General features: G+C 37.8%; 1 protein-coding gene across 2 annotated transcripts in view; it reads right to left on the bottom strand.

Moving 5' to 3' along the window:
• Window positions 1-1169: 1169 nt before the first annotated feature.
• Window positions 1170-16366, bottom strand: part of PRPF19 (pre-mRNA processing factor 19) — a 294523-nt gene continuing 279326 nt past the window's right edge. For both annotated transcript variants that reach the window (XM_089689866.1, XM_089689867.1), the window contains 2 exons: window positions 8487-8592; window positions 1170-1699 (listed from right to left, as the gene is read on the bottom strand). In XM_089689866.1, coding sequence (XP_089545992.1) covers window positions 1602-1699; window positions 8487-8592 — 204 coding nt within the window. In that variant the 3' untranslated portion in view covers window positions 1170-1601. The remainder of the gene's footprint in view (window positions 1700-8486; window positions 8593-16366) is intronic.

Genomic DNA, 16366 nt, shown 5'->3' with positions numbered 1-16366 from the left:
CAGACGACCCCCAAACACTGAATTCAAGCCACAGTACACTGTGAAGACAGTGAAGCATGGTTGCGCAAGCATCATGATATGGGGATGTTTCTCATACTACGGCGTTGGGCCTATTTATCGCATACCAGGGATCATGGATCAGTTTGAATACATCAGAATACTTTAAGAGGTCATGCTGCCTTATGCTGAAGAGGAAATGACCTTGAAATGGGTGTTCCAACAAGACAACGACCCCAAACACACCAGTAAACGTGCAACATCTTGGTTCCAGACCAACAAGATTGACGTTATGGAGTGGCCAGCCCAATCCCCAGATCTTAATCCAATAGAAAACTTGTGGGATGACGTCAAAAATACAGTTTCTGAGGCAAAACCAAGAAATAGACAAGAACTGTGGAATGTAGTCCAATTATCCTGGGCTGGAATACCTGTTCACAGGTGCCAGAAGTTGGTTGACTCCCTGCAACACAGATGTACAGCAGTTCTCAGAAACAGTGCTTATACAACTAAATATTAATTGATTCAAAGGGAAGCAAAATCTTCAAACATTTTTCAGTTTGTAAAGAAGAATACAAACACTGCTATTTTTTTTGAACAGTCTAATATTCACTTTTCTTCAATTTTTTTTAGAGGAACAACACAAATTTGATATATTATTCTTCATGTTTTGATTTGGAATAGAATGTGTAGTGTTCCCAATGCATTTGTGTGTATGGAAATAAAAGCTTTTAGAAGGATTTTGAGCGTTATTCACTTTTTTCAACACACTGCTATTATTTTGAACACAACTGTATGTGAACAGGCACCATAGGAAGCTATTTTTTTTCACGTCATGCAGATTAGATGCAGATCAAACCGCATCCAATTCGCATATATGTGAACAGGCACCAACTAGAATATATGGGCTGCCCAAAGTTTTTTTGCCAGTGTTCAATCACCTGAGGCTTCCTGCATATAACCCAGTTTCAATGATTAGAGCAAGTATCCACTACTATACAATCAAGAAATTACCTTTTTCAAGATTTTGTGATGGATCTGCACTTATATTGCTTGAGACAAACATGCATTACTTTTGAGCACTCCTTCCACATTCATCTCTCAGAAACATTATCTACTGGTAACAACCAACTGGCCAAGGAAATTCAATTAACTTAATTTAGACAGAGAAGTAAGCATTAATGCATATTTTATTTTTTTTAAGGACTTAAGAAAACATTACAAAACTAGTCAGAAAGCAAAGTAAAGAGTTAAAAAAAAAAAAAACTGAAGAAGTGGAAAGCACACTTTAACACCATATGTAGTACCCATGAATAGTAAAGTTCAACAGTAAAATAGTAAAAGCTCCATTGACAGCTTCAGCAATCTTCTGTGGAGCTACATTGTAAGGGGATAAAGAAAAGCTGTTCTCAGTTACCAACTAAATTTCTACAAATTTACAGAAAAAATAAAGAATACGTGTTGCGTTGCTGCTATTTTCCCAAATGCTTCACAGTAATCACACAGGTGTTGTACACGTGCACAAGAGTGTAAAAAGTCACAAGCATATTACTTGAACTGTCACAAGTGGGGCCCCTCATGCAGCATATTCATGCTTTCACAGATCAAAGGCTGTAAAATCTCAGACTACGATCCATTCCTGTTGAAGCCAGGAACTTTGCATTCTGACCAAATGCCAAGCCTGTGGTAAGTGCACTGTGATCTGTGGAAAAAAAAAACATGTTTAGTCATTTAATATACAAATAAAATCAAGATAATTCAGTGCTCCTACATAACCCTAAACTAAGTTGCAGTGCCAATTATCTTTTAGAAGACAAAAATAATACACAGAAAAAAAAAATCTGGCCAGTAACACACCTCCTTTGTTAGATTGCCTACACTCTGGATGAAGAAGCAGAGACACCTTTGAGGGCAGCAACACGGTCAGTCTGAGGTGAGGGGGGAGAGTGTTGGATGTACAGCAGATTTAGATACACTAAATAAATTAAAGCCAAACTCCAGCTAACACTTTTTAATCAGTTACAACAGTTGTGTTCCTTTTGACAAAAGGATTGACATAAATGAATAAAAGGCTGACCACTGTAAACTCACATCATTATTAAATGGTTTGTCTCAACCCTCTAACTGTTACATCTGCAGGGAAGCTTGTTCTATTAAAAAATAAACGTACTTACTAGATCACCAGGTGAAGATAAAATAAATAATGCCTAACTAATGCAGCCATATATATTTTAGCAGTTGCATTTATTGAAATAGTACAGGGGTACAGACAATCAAAAGGTACACGAAGCAGCCATCACATTTAACCACTTGCCTACTGGACACTTTTACCCCCTTGGTGTGCCATTAAGAATTAATGGAACTCAAAACGTACATTGTGCATTTTGACACAATTTGGAATCGCAGGCAGAATTGCATTGTATTGTGGAAGGTCAGACAGAAGTAATAGAAAAGGGACACACTGAGGACTGCATTTACAGAGGAGGAGCTATCACTTCTAGGACCACTGAGAGGAGGCTGTATGCGGGACCTTGCCCACCAGAGGGAGGGAACTGACACGGCGGTGGACCTGACATTCGTTGGAGGGAGTCTGGGTTCCAGACCGGTGGTGTTTAATTGTCTAAGGCGTTTTGACCCTGCAGGGTCACCGCATGGAGGTGAGGGGCCATTGCACCTAGAGTGGGATTCATAGTATCCTGTTGCACATTTTTGGTGATTACAGGACTACAGAACATATACACCATTTGGATGGTTCTGGACACCTTCTATAGATTGGACATTTATTTTTAGGACACGTTAATATTTTGTGGTTTTGTTTTTTTGTTCATGTTGGTGGGTGGATTATCTACTGTCAATTTATGTTTGTGGATATACGAAAAGTGTGAGGCACCATTTAAAGTCACTTATTTCCACACTTATTCAGAACCCCCATTTGGGGTTACGAATCACGTTATTACTTATAGGCATTTCAGCCTATTTTTCTTGCTGTTCACTTATCCCCAGTAAGGGGTCACAATTACTTACCTAGTGACTGTTAGTGATTCACCTGAGCCTGATATTTACCTCTTTCACAATTACCACATTTTGTGGTTTCACGGATTCACTTCATTTATCCCGTAGTGGGATCACTGGTATTGTTTATATTCCACTATATTTATGTTTACTCTTGAGCATGTAGGTTATACATTTATTTATGCGATTCCTCTCTTTTTTTTGCATGTTTATGTAATATGGTTTCACTGATTCACTTTGTTCTTTATCCCATAGTGGGATCACTTATTTCTTTCACACCAGTTTTTTTTGGGCATGTAAAGTTTACATGCGTTTATGTCACTACATTATATATATTTACTGGTGTTGCCGTTTAGGAGTTTATTTAGCATCACGGCATTTAATATATGTATGTGTATATAATCACTGTGTTTACAGGTGAAACTCAAAAAATTAGAATATCGTGCAAAAGTTCATTTATTTCAGTAATGCAACATAAAAGGTGAAACTAAAATATGAGATAGACTCATTACATGAAAAGAAAGATAGTTCAAGCCGTGATTTGTCATAATTGTGATGATTATGGCTTACAGCTCATGAAAACCCCAAATCCACAATCTCAGAAAATTAGAATATTGTGAAAAGGTGCAATATTCTCGGCTCAAAGTGTCCCACTCTAATCAGCTAATTAAGCCATTAAATGGTCTCTCAGTCTGGTTCAGTAGGAATCACAATCATGGGAAAGACTGCTGACCTGACAGTTGTGCAGAAAACCATCATTGACACCATCCATAAGGAGGGAAAGCCTCAAAAGGTAATTGCAAAAGAAGTTGGATGTTCCCAAAGTGCTGTATCAAGGCACATTAATAGAAAGTTATGTGGAAGGGAAAAGTGTGGAAGAAAAAGGTGCACAAGCAGCAGGGATGACTGCAGCCTGGAGAGGATTGTCAGGAAAAGGCCATTCAAAAGTGTTGGGGACTTTCACAAGGAGTGGACTGAGGCTGGAGTCAGTGCATCAAGAGCCACCACACACAGACGGATCCTGGACATGGGCTTCACATGTCGTATTCCTCTTGTCAAACCGCTCCTGAACAACAAACAACGTCAGAAGAGTCTTACCTGGGCTAAAGAAAAACAGACCTGGTCTGTTGCTCAGTGGTCCAAAGTCCTCTTTTCTGATGAGAGCAACTTTTGCATCTCATTTGGAAACCAAGGACCCAGAGTATGGAGGAAGAATGGAGAGGCACACACTGCAAGATGCTTGAAGTCCAGTGTGAATTTTCCACAGTCTGTGTTGATTTGGGGAGCCATTTCACTTACCATTTACTGCTCATCACATATTCACATTGGGGTTCACATATAGTTTATTAACGCAGCACCATACATGAAACAAAGTTTGAACTCTTTGGACTGAATGCTAACCATTGTGTCTGGAGGAAACCAGGCACCGCTCACCACCTGGCCAATACCATCCCTACAGTGAAGCATGGTGGTGGCAGCATCAGGCTGTGGGGATGTTTTTCAGTGGCAGGAACTAAGAGACTAGCCAGGATAGAAGGAAAGATGAATGCAGCAATGTACAGAGACATCCTTGATGAAAACCTGTTCTAGAACCTCAAACAGCCACCTACAAAAAAAAAAACAATCATACAAAGATAAAGGTGGGAAAATTCAGTTAAATTAAGCACAGGCAACCATTTTGCAAACTTGAGAAACAGACACTTGATGTTGGAAAGCCCAATAAGCATTAACTGCCCTGGCAAAGTGGGCCGTGAAGGGGGAGGTAGGGACCCTGAACCACCATCCGCCTAAGCCATCAAGAAACGATGGTAGAGAAGGCTGCGAGTTCTATATGTGGACAGTCATTCACAAAAAGAGAATCCGAACTCTGGAAAGAAGCCGCTGTGGACCAGTACACAGGAATGAAAAATGGTAAAGCGAGCGCTTCAAAATATGGTATTGAAAACAGCTTGCATAAGATTAACTCCTGAAATCCTAAACATAAATAATACCAAAATGCAGTGCTCTGTATAAATAATAAAGTGAGATAGTGACATATAATGCGCAATCTTATGCGCTATTTGGTGAACATATAGGTGGTGTCTTTAATAAAGACAATAGTGGATAAACCGTGACATTATCTCATAGTGACATATTGAAAAAACAAGAAAATTGTATAGGAGTCCTTGAAATATTCAAACAGGATGCGTCAAATTTCCCCACAGTTGGAAGATAAACAATTCACGGAAACTTGCATCAATGGTAGTAAGTGCTCGTGACTTCAGTGATATGAAGAAAAAAGGGGGCGTGCTTGCGCTCACCAGACATATATTATTACACATTTAATATAAGGGCACTGGTAGTCATCTGGGACCCAGTAGGTAAAAAGGCACTCCACTAGTACTGATTACAACCTGGGAAGAATCTCCAGACCTCTCGGTGGACCCTCTTAATGGATAGGAACTGCTCCTTGTTGTTGATACTCGGCAAACGAATACAACAGGAGCGCCACCTTTAGTAGCTCAAAATAAGCCATCAAAACCAAAGGTCTAATATAGTGTAGCAATTTTTATTATGCCAATGATGGTACATAAATTAGGGCAGCATATGGTGTTGATATATTCAAACAACTATCAGTAGCCATAAGTAAACATAGGTGGGTAGCTACAGCTACAGACAGGTGGAATTTAACATAAGTATGGTCAGCAAACAAAAAAGACTATCATGCATGGAAGTCAGAATCCAAGATGGCCGCTGGCCAAGCACATGGCTCACAGCAGCTGGTAGGGACGTCGGTGCTGCAAGCTTATACCCTGACGCGATTCGTGCAATGGCACATTGTCAAAGGGTAGCCAGCCGCCATTGTCGTATGTCCTTTTATATGCTCCACGCATGCGTGGACCGGACACCATCTTAAGAGGTCCGGCGCATGCGCGAACCGGGCGCCATTTTACAAGAGTCTGGTAAATCAATGATATCGCCGTGACAAGAGACACTTCTAGTGATCAGTCAAAAGGATCAGGCAGACCTGGAGGATTAGTGGCATATAACGAAGCCACAATATAAATGGATATACACCGCGTTCCAAATTATTATGCAAATTCTATTTAAGTGTCACAAAGATTAAATATTTTGTTTTTCACTTTCACTCATGGATGGCATTGTGTGTCAGGGCTCTTTAGATAACTGAAAACAATCTCAGACACCTATGATAATTAGATTGGCCGGCGAGCCCAATTTAAGGAAAAAACTACTAAAGGAGGGTGTTCCACATTATTAAGCAGAGCACCATTTTCAAGCAATATGGGGAAGAAAAAGGATCTCTCTGCTGCCGAAAAGAGTGAAATAGTTCAATGCCTTGGACGAGGTATGAAAACATTATAGTAGCGTTGACTGCTGACAGTAATGACCTTGCCCCCTTTACCACATCTCTGCCTGCTACCTGAACCATCTGCACATCCCACTGACTACATTCCTGTGGACACCAGTCCCAGTCATCCCCTGTGGACAACTACACACCTGGGAACAGGAACTAGTTTGTTCACCTTTTGAAAGATAATCAGGAAATTAGATGCATAATTTATGCCCATAGAAAACCTGAAGGTGCTGCTTGGATTTAGGGCCCATCTATGTAGCTAGGCTGTGAAAAAAATTCTCAAACATGGTTTCCCCATACACAGAAGTAGCAGAATTTGTTTTGAGGTGAAATTCTAAGTATGCCTATGCTGTATGTTAGAAAGATCTTATCAACTGACAACTTTGAGTAAAAATAATTTCATTTTCATTGTGCATTTATCAAAAACCTGTGGCAAAAAAATGAAGTCTTCAAAAGACTCACAGTGCCTTTTAGAAGATACCTTTGGGGTGTTTACTCTCCAAAATGTTGTACTATTTTGGTGCTTCCACTGACTTGGTGCTCCAGAGCCTCCAGAATATAAAAGTAGTCAAAAAAGGTAGATGTACAATTTATGCCCCTAGAAAATCTGAAGATGCAACTTGAAGTTTGGACTGGCTAGGCTGTGAAAGTCTCACATGTGCCATTTGCCATACTTTGGAGGAGTAGCAGAATGTGTTGTGGGGTGTAATGCCAAGTATGCCAATGCTGTGTGTTAGAAATATCTTACAGACAAATTTGTGTTAAAAAAAAAAAAAAAAAAAAAAATACTTTCATTTTCTTTCCTGTGTTTTCCAAAAACTTGTGGCCAAAAATAACATTTTCAAAAGATTCATTATGCTTTTAAGAAAATACCTTGGGGTGTTTGCATTCCAAAAATGTGGTCATTTTGAGTGTCTCTCCTGTCCTGGCACTCCAAGGACTCACAAAATGTGATAGGTAGTCAGAAAATTAAATGCGTAATTTATGTTCCTTGAAAGCCCAAAGGTGCTCCCTTGGATTTTGGGCCACTCTAGGCGTGTAGGCTGTGGAAAAGTCTCACACATGTGGTACTCGGAAGGAGTATGTGTTTTGGGAGTAATTGTAAATTATGCCTATGCTCTGTGTGAGAAAAAAAACTTGTTTAAAATGATGTCATAAAAAACATTTTCTCCATTTTCCAAAAAATTAAAAAAAAATAATATAAAACTCACCATGCCTCATTTGGAGGGTATTTGTACTCAAGAAATTAGATATGCTGTCAGTACATTAGGACTGATCAATTTTTATACTCCACACAGACTAAATTATACACAGCGATTTGGGTTATTTTTTAGCAAAGAAAAGTAGCAAAATACATTTTGGCCTAAAATTAAGAAAAACCTGTTTTCACTTCAAAATGTTCCTTATTTTTCATTCATATAGCAAAATAAAACAAAAAAAACCCCAGCAGTGGTCAAATACCACCAAAAGAAAGCTCCATCTCAAAAAATGATAAAGTTCATTTGTGTACAGTTAAGCATGACTGAGTAATTGTCAAAGTGTGACAGCACTGAAATCTGAAAATGGCCTGGGCAGGAAGGGATGAAATCAGTCTGGTCCTGAAGGGGTTAAACTAAACCTGTACAAAAACAGGTAAGCTACCGCTGCTGACCTCCTTTTGCACCCTGGTAATTACCTGGCTGTCTTGAGATTCAGTACTTTATGTCACTGATCCAAAAGGATGTGAAGCTAATGTAGTAAACCGCAAAGTCTGGATTCATGATGCTCATACACATTCTGGGTTAGTGACTTCTTGCTGCAAGAGTAATTGCATATCGCATGCCTAACATTCAACATTCTAGAGTATGCAATGACAGCTCATGCACTGCTTACATTGTAAGTACCTAGGATTACCCATTTTATTATGCACACCACTGTCCAAGAAGAAAAATTCTCGCTCCGAAAATACCTCCACTTGCAGGCTGCTGCAAGCAGAGAGGCTGTACTACAAAATGTTTGGAAAGAGGAGGCATAACATTTTTAAAACTCAAATAAAACTAAGCATAACCTTTTTGACTAGCAAAATGACAAGATTAACTGGAGTTTCATTCAAAAGCAAACCTGATTTGCAAATAAAACTGACCTGTGAAATGCAAAACTTCCGCCCACTGTTTGCAGATATAAACCTGTATATCAGTGCCTCCAACAGCAAGGTAAGTACCACTCTGATCAAATACAAGTGATCGAACCTGTACAGGGAAAAAAAATAAAAGCATAAGGAATATAAAATATATACACATATATATATATATATATATATATATAGAAACACGTCATGTACTAAATACTACAAGGGAAAACAGTACAGAAAATTTCTTAAGAGGGTATCCAGGTAAATTATTCAAATATGAACACCAAATTATACATAACAGGAGGGTGATTTGCCACTAGAACACTTGACTTCAATATTTTTTTATAAAGGTTAAAGAGGAGTTCCAGTCATATGTAAAAAAAAAATGTCAGCAGTTACAAAAACTGTGACGTCTGTGATCAAGCCCCAGTGGGTGTGGCAATGCCAGTATTCCTTAACATTGGACTCCTGGGGTCGGTTGAGCAGCGTCCATCCCTTCACTTGTATTAGCTGACTTTAGAGATCTGCTGATCGCTGATTCAATGCTTTCCAAGCGCCTGCAAAAAAAAATGATAAATGCACTTTTTTTTACTGCAAAAAGGTGTGCATTAATTATTTTTTTTTTTGTCAAAAGGTGAACTTATTCTTTAAAGTATTGTGCTATATATATATATATATATATATATATATATATATATATATATATATATATATATATATATATATAAACACACTATACTAAATATCGGATGCTGCTGCCCGATCAGAGAACAATCAGAATTGATTAATGTGGAATAATCTAAGGATAGTTGGTATCCCGGAAAAGGCAGAGGGGAAAAATCCAATAGAGTTTATTGAGAACTGGCTTGTGACTTTATTTAGGAAGGAAAAATTTACCCTGTACTTCTCAGTGGAGCGAGCTTATAGAGTTCCATTTTGTTCCCCGCCTCCAGGAGGCCCTGCAAGACTTTCCTAGAATGTTGCATTTCAAGGACAGAGACAATATATTACAAATGGATAGACAAAAAACAGGATGGAAATACAGGGTACAAGAGTGGCAACTTTTCCCGATTTTTCAGCCAATGTGTAATGTAGGCGGTCTAAGTATGTTGAAATAAACCGTTGCCCGAGAGTTAAATGTATCCTGTGGAATGCTTTATCCAGCAAAGCTCAGAATTATAATGGATGGAAAGATGATTTGATTCTCCACAAGAGGTTACAGAATGGATTGATAAGAATGGACAGCAACTTAGACATGCTAGAGGGTGAAGGGATTAAAGGGTCCCTAAAATAATAATAATAATACGGGAATGCAAGATGACTTGAGAGTGAGTTTAGGTTAAATGGACTTGGCCAGTAGGGCCAAGAATGATGATGCATGGTTACAAAATTTTTTTGTATTTCCCCTTTTGTACCTGCGGGATTATGAGTGGGGTAGAATGTGTTGTTAGAGTTAGGATGTACTATTTGTCTCTAAAGAATGTACTAAAGGTAAAAGATCATTGCTATGATAAGTAAAATAGAAGGATTATCCCTATTTATGGACCATATTTTGCATAATATAGGGATATTGAATATGATACATATCGGGCTGTATGACTGTAGGTAAGAATATCATATTGTCCTGTAATGTAAGAGGGTTGGATGATACTAGCAAACATGTGGCTATATTTAATGCTATAGGGTATTATAATCCAACAATCATATGTTTAAAGGAAACACATCTAACAAAGGAGACAAATATTTTTGAGAAGGGCAAAATATCCGTTACAATATCACTCAGGGTATACAAGTTACTCCAGAGGAGTGAGTATACTAGTTTCAGCTGATACATCCTTCTCCGTTCTGCAAGCTCTGAGCGATAAATTTGGAAGATATATATTTTTATTATGTAATTAGGATTCTCATACAGTATATGCATTTTGACAAATATATATGTACCCCCTCTGTTTGGTGTGGAGGTGCTGAAGTCCTTGTTCCATTTTATTGCTAATCACCCTTTAGTTCCACTTATTGTAGTAGCAAATTTTAATAATATCTTGGATCCCACATTAGACATATTTAAAGTTTTTCAACCATTGGGCCCAAGAGGACAAACTCCATTTGCCTGCCATATGTTGGAGGTAGGGCTTAAAGATCTTTGGAGGCATTGTTATCCCTTGGAACCACAATATTCGTGTTTTTCACGGACACATTTATCACTATCACAAATTGATTTTGTCTTTGGTAATGATTTAGTTTTTTTCTTTTTTACCACAGGTTTTTAAAATATTTACCTAGGGGATTATCAGATTATTCACCTGTTTTTTTCTCAATGAATTTTGAAGCACAAAAGAATAGATGGATATGGAAATTAAATCCTGTCTGGAATCCACTATTTAACAATAAAAGCAATATAGTTTTACACATAAAACTATTTATTTTTTTAATTTTTTTTTTTAGAGAACAGGGACAAAGCATCTTCATTGATTGTGTGGACATATTGAAAACCTATATTAAAGGCCTGTGTCTGAAGGAAGTGTCAATTATAAAACATAATGCAAAGGAGTGGGAGACAAAAGCAAGGCAAAGGGTGAGGCAGAATACATAGAGAACCCAAATAGTGAAACAGAACAGAGATGTTTAGAAGCTCAACAATTTTATCAGGGTGAGGCTATAAGAAAGGCTGAAAGAAAGAGGTTTTCTAGTGCACAAACCTTTGAGGAAGGGGAGAGAACAGGACACTTATTGGCAGTTATTGCTAAATCCCAAAGGACCAATACACATATACTGGTATTGGCGGTAAATAGGGAGAGTATGGTTACAGACACTCCGTCAATAGTACATGGATTTAGGCGGTATTATGAGGATCTTTGTAGTACTAAAATGGTAGATGAAAACCATGAATTATACAGATGGTTAGAAAAAAAATTACGGTACCTACTTTAGGGGTGGAGGATAGAGATCTCTTGAATGCTCCATTGACGCTAGAAGAAATATAGATGGCAGTATCAAGCTTCCCCAATTCAAAAGCTCCTGGGAGTGATGGACTACCAATTGAGATTTATAAGACATTTGGTGATGTACTCCTCCCAGAATTGCTTTTTGTAATTAATGAAGCGAAGAAATAGGAGAATCTTCCAAAATCTATGCAGGAAGCTATAATAGTGGCATTATTAAAATAAGGAAAGGATCCTTGGTAGACTCATATAGACCAATATCATTATTTACAACTGATCTTAAAATATTATCTAAAGTTCTGTCCATTCATTTGTCAAACATTATAACAAAACTAGTACATCCAGAACAATCTGGGTTTATACCAGAAAGGTCGATGGCTGTAAAAATATTAGTAGAGTATATTTGAATATTCAGGTTCCCTCTGATAATATGGATGGAAGGGCTTTACTATCTTTAGATGCCGCTAAGGCATTTGATAGAGTTGAGTGGCCGTATTTATGGAATGTACTGAATAAATTTAATATAAGGTATTATAATATATTATTTATAAGGTAGGTGAAGAATTTATTGAAAGGGTGAATTCATTATATCAATCCCCTGTAGCTCAATTAAGAATAATGTTTTATCAGCTCCAATTAGACTAAGTAGGGGGACAAGACAGGGATGCGAGTTGTCCCCCCTCTTGTTCGCATTGGCATTGGAACCCCTGGCTGTAACCATATGTGAGGGTAGCCAGGTGGTGGGTTTTAGGAGATATGAAAAGGAGGAAAAAATTGCTTTATATGCAGATGCCCTAGTGTTTTTAGGGGATACGACTGGATCAATAGAGTGGTTGATTTTCCTTATTAATAACTTTGAATCTTTTTTTCAGGTTTCACTATAAACTAGAGTAAGTCTATGTTGTTAGCACTTGACCCACTACAAAATCCCATGCCATTTTGTCTTTTCTGTTTATGTTTTTTCACTGTTGAATACACAATGCCAGTTGCTTGGAATTCACATTGGTGGTTGTTTTAACCAAAACTTAGCCAATAAAAGTACAAAATAAACTAAAATAAAAAGCGTCTGGACGCGTAATCAGTCACAAATGGGTTTCATACCGCAGAAAACCGCTGCTGGTTAGATAGCAAATCGCATTAAAGGTATTCCCCGAAAATGTCAGTCGCTTGGAATTCCCATTGGTGGTTATATTAACTAAAATACAGCCAATAAAATTATCTTTTTTTATGGTATTTTTGTACTCAGTATTGTAATTTTTGTGGTACCCCAGCTCTATAAAGATTGTCACCTATAGTAAACACTTTGCCCATTCTCTGGGTGCTTTGTGTTTGTGCATTAATTTTGGGTTACGGTGATAGCGCTTAAATTGAGCGGAAGCATGGTGGTACATACACATTTACTAGTATCAATTTCAAATGTTGTTTTTGTGTGCAAATACAACATATGGTAGGATGGTTGGAATTAAATGTAGATCCCGTTAAAGGTATATTAGGGGTATTGGAAAGTTGGAAGGTGGTGGACAGTTTGGAGGTGGGGGATTTTAGGAAAGATATGCAATATCCAATGCTGGTTCATGATGGATATTAAAATATGGAATAAGATCAAAATATATTTTGAATATGGGGGATATGATTATACCAGCATATTTAAAAATCGTAATTATTCAGAATTATTTAAACTACAGGGATTTGGCCAATGGCAGATATGTGGCCTGCAATATCCGTTTCAGCTATTTCAAGGTCAGGGTCATGTTTTGAAGGAATTGTGCACTTTACAGGATGAACTCAATTTACTAAGTGTTTTTATCAATACTTACAGCTAAGACATGCTATACAGATACAATCGAGGTCTAAACAGTGGATGTATCATAAACTCAGTGTTGAATAAGGTAATGGGGGCAAATATGAAGAAGGCTCAAATATCAGTACTTTATAAGACATTATTAAAGAAAACTTTAAAGGCAACACTATTAAGATGAAGAGGGCAGTGGCAAGATGAAAGGGAGACAATGAGTGATCAGGAATGGTTGGATATATTGAAGAAAGTGGAACGTGTCTTTGTCAGAGTCTCAGAAACATACTCAGTTTATTATCCATCGGTTGTATAGAACCCCACAAATACTATTTCACTGTAACAGAAGAGACGATCCGCTGTGCCCACGATGTGAGCAGGAAGAGGGTACATTGATACACATGTTGTGAAAATGTCCCAAGCTGTTCAGATACTGGATACAGGTGATTGATACAATTAATAGGATATATGAGATTAATATCCCGAGAGATCCAAAAGTGTGTATTCTGGGATGGATGGATAAAGTGCGATTTTCAAAGCATGGATGTTTAGCAGTTAATCGATTGCCGTTTTTGCTCGGAAATTGATTGCACAAAAATGGTTGCCCAGGACCCCCCCAGATTATACATTATAGGTTGATATGGTAAATGAAGTAATACAGAAGGAACATATGGTATATCATCACAGAGGTAGTTTGGATACAGTTGTTAAAATATGGGGTAAATGGGTTAATAACATAGAAGTAGAAGGGAAAGGTTAATGGTAAGTAAATAACAAATATATGGTTTTGTAAACTAAAGAGTAGCTAAATGTGTAGGGGAAATAGAGACAAGTAGAAAGATATTCTATATGTTATGTATGTGTGTAAGGTAGAAGGGAAGTACATTATGATGTGGTGAAGAGGAAGGGAAGAGTAGTGTGAGGAATGTGATTATTTGTGAGCTGGTACATTGGTTATAGTTAGTATGTACTATATGGATATATATATATATATTTTTTTTTTTGTAAGTTGTTTTTTTATATCTTTTCTTGATGTGTGGGAGATAGTATGTGAAGTTGTTTGAAAGATGTATTTATATGTAATATCAATAAAATTAATTATTAAAGGAAAAAAAAAACCAAAACAAAACAAAAAAAAACATTCCCATTGGCAAAGGGCGAGCCAACTCAATATTGAACCCTATGGACGAAGACTGGGAAGCCATTAAAGTTCATGTGAATGTAGAAGCAGGCATCCAAAAATACTTTTGGCAATATAGTCTATATATACGGGCTTTCAAGTCAAACCGGGCCTTTTGAGTTTATAGAAAAAAAGAAGAAATTTCAAGGAGTGGAAACTGCATTTATTTTTTTACATACTCCCCTGCTACATTTATACACATCCTTTAACTCAGCCTTTTTCAACCAGGGTGCCTTGGCAAAATGTATAGAAATTGCCTAAAAATTGTCAACAAGCCTGCATTCTGGTTACACAAAGCCACAGGTTTTCATTGTACACCATTACAATGTTCTAGTCGCCAGTGTCCTAACAAAAAGTAAAAAATGCAGTGATTATCAAATACCAACAAAAGAAAGCTCTATTTCTGGGAGGGAAAAAATTATTCGGGTGTAGTGTTGCATACCTGCACAATTGTCAGTTAAGGTAATGCAGTGCTGTATCGCAAAAAATTACATGGTCATGAAGGAGGGGTAAATCTTACATCTTATGGAGGGCAAGTGATTAATTAAAAAAAATAAAATATTTATATTTATAAACTATATAGTGTCTGAGATTAAAAATCCCATTTCAGTCTTTGCAGATGACACCAAGCTGTGCAGTGGAATAACGTCCTTACAGGATGTCTTCAATTTACAAGCTGACCTCAATGCACTGTTTAATTGGGCAACTATGTGGCAAATGAGGTTTAATGTTGATAAATGTAAGGTTATGCACTTGGGGGCTAAGAATATGCATGCATCATATATACTGGGGGGGGGGGGGTACAGCTGGGGGAATCAATGGTGGAGAAGGATCTGGGAGTTCTGGTAGATCACAAGCTTAATAACGGCATGCAATGCCAAGCTGCGGTTTCTAAAGAGAGAAAAATCCTCTCTTGTATTAAAAGAGGTATAGACTCCAGAGAGAGAGAGAGAGAGAGAGAGAGAGAGAGAGAGAGAGAGAGAGAGAGAGAGAGAGAGAGAGAGATATCATATTACCCCTGTACAAATCATTAGTAATACCACATCTGGAATATGCAGTTCAGTTTTGGGCACCGATTCACAAAAAGAACATTTGGGAACTAGAGAAAGTACAGAGAAGGGCAATTAAACTGATAAGAGGAATGGAGGAGATCAGCTACAGTGGGGATCGAAAGTTTGGGCACCCCAGCTAAAAATTTGTATTAATGCGCATAAAGAAGCCAAGGAAAGATGGAAAAATCTCCAAAAGGCATCAAATTACAGATTAGACATTCTTATATGTCAACAAAAGTTAGATTTTATTTTCATCATTTACACTTTCAAAATAACAGAAAACAAAAAAATGGCATCTGCAAAGGTTTGGGCACCCTGCAGAGTTAATATCTTGTACTGCCCCCTTTGGCAAGTATCACAGCTTGTAAACGCTTTTTGTAGCCAGCCAAGAGTCTTTCAATTCTTGTTTGAGGTATCTTTGCCCATTCTTCCTTACAAAAGTCTTCCAGTTCTTTGAGATTTCTGGGCTGTCTGTCACGCACTGCTCTTTTAAGGTCTATCCATAGATTTTCAATTATGTTGAGGTCAGGAGATTGTGAAGGCCATGGCAAAACCTTCAGTTTACGCCTCTTGATGTAATCCCCCGTGGATTTCGAGGTGTGTTTACGATCATTATCCATTTGTAGAAGCCATCCTCCCTTAAACTTCAGCTTTTTCACAGATGGCATCAAGTTACCATCCAAAATTTGCTGAAATTTTATTGAATCCATTTTTCCTTCTACTCGTGAGATGTTCCCTGTGCCACTGGCTGCAACACAACCCCAAAGCATGATTGATCCAACCCCATGCTTAACAGTTGGACAGAGGTGCCCCTTCTTCTCCAAACGTACCTTTGCTCATTTCGGCCAAAACGTTCAATTTTAACCTCATCGGTCCACAGAACTTGTTTTCAAAATGCATCAGGCTTGTCTATATGTTCATTTGCACAG

This window comes from Staurois parvus, unplaced genomic scaffold, assembly GCF_062004578.1.
Source record: "Staurois parvus isolate SC_StPar_1 unplaced genomic scaffold, SC_StPar_1.0 ptg000502l, whole genome shotgun sequence".
NCBI classification, from domain to species: Eukaryota; Metazoa; Chordata; class Amphibia; order Anura; family Ranidae; genus Staurois; species Staurois parvus.
This window is presented reverse-complemented; position numbering and strand designations above follow the sequence as displayed.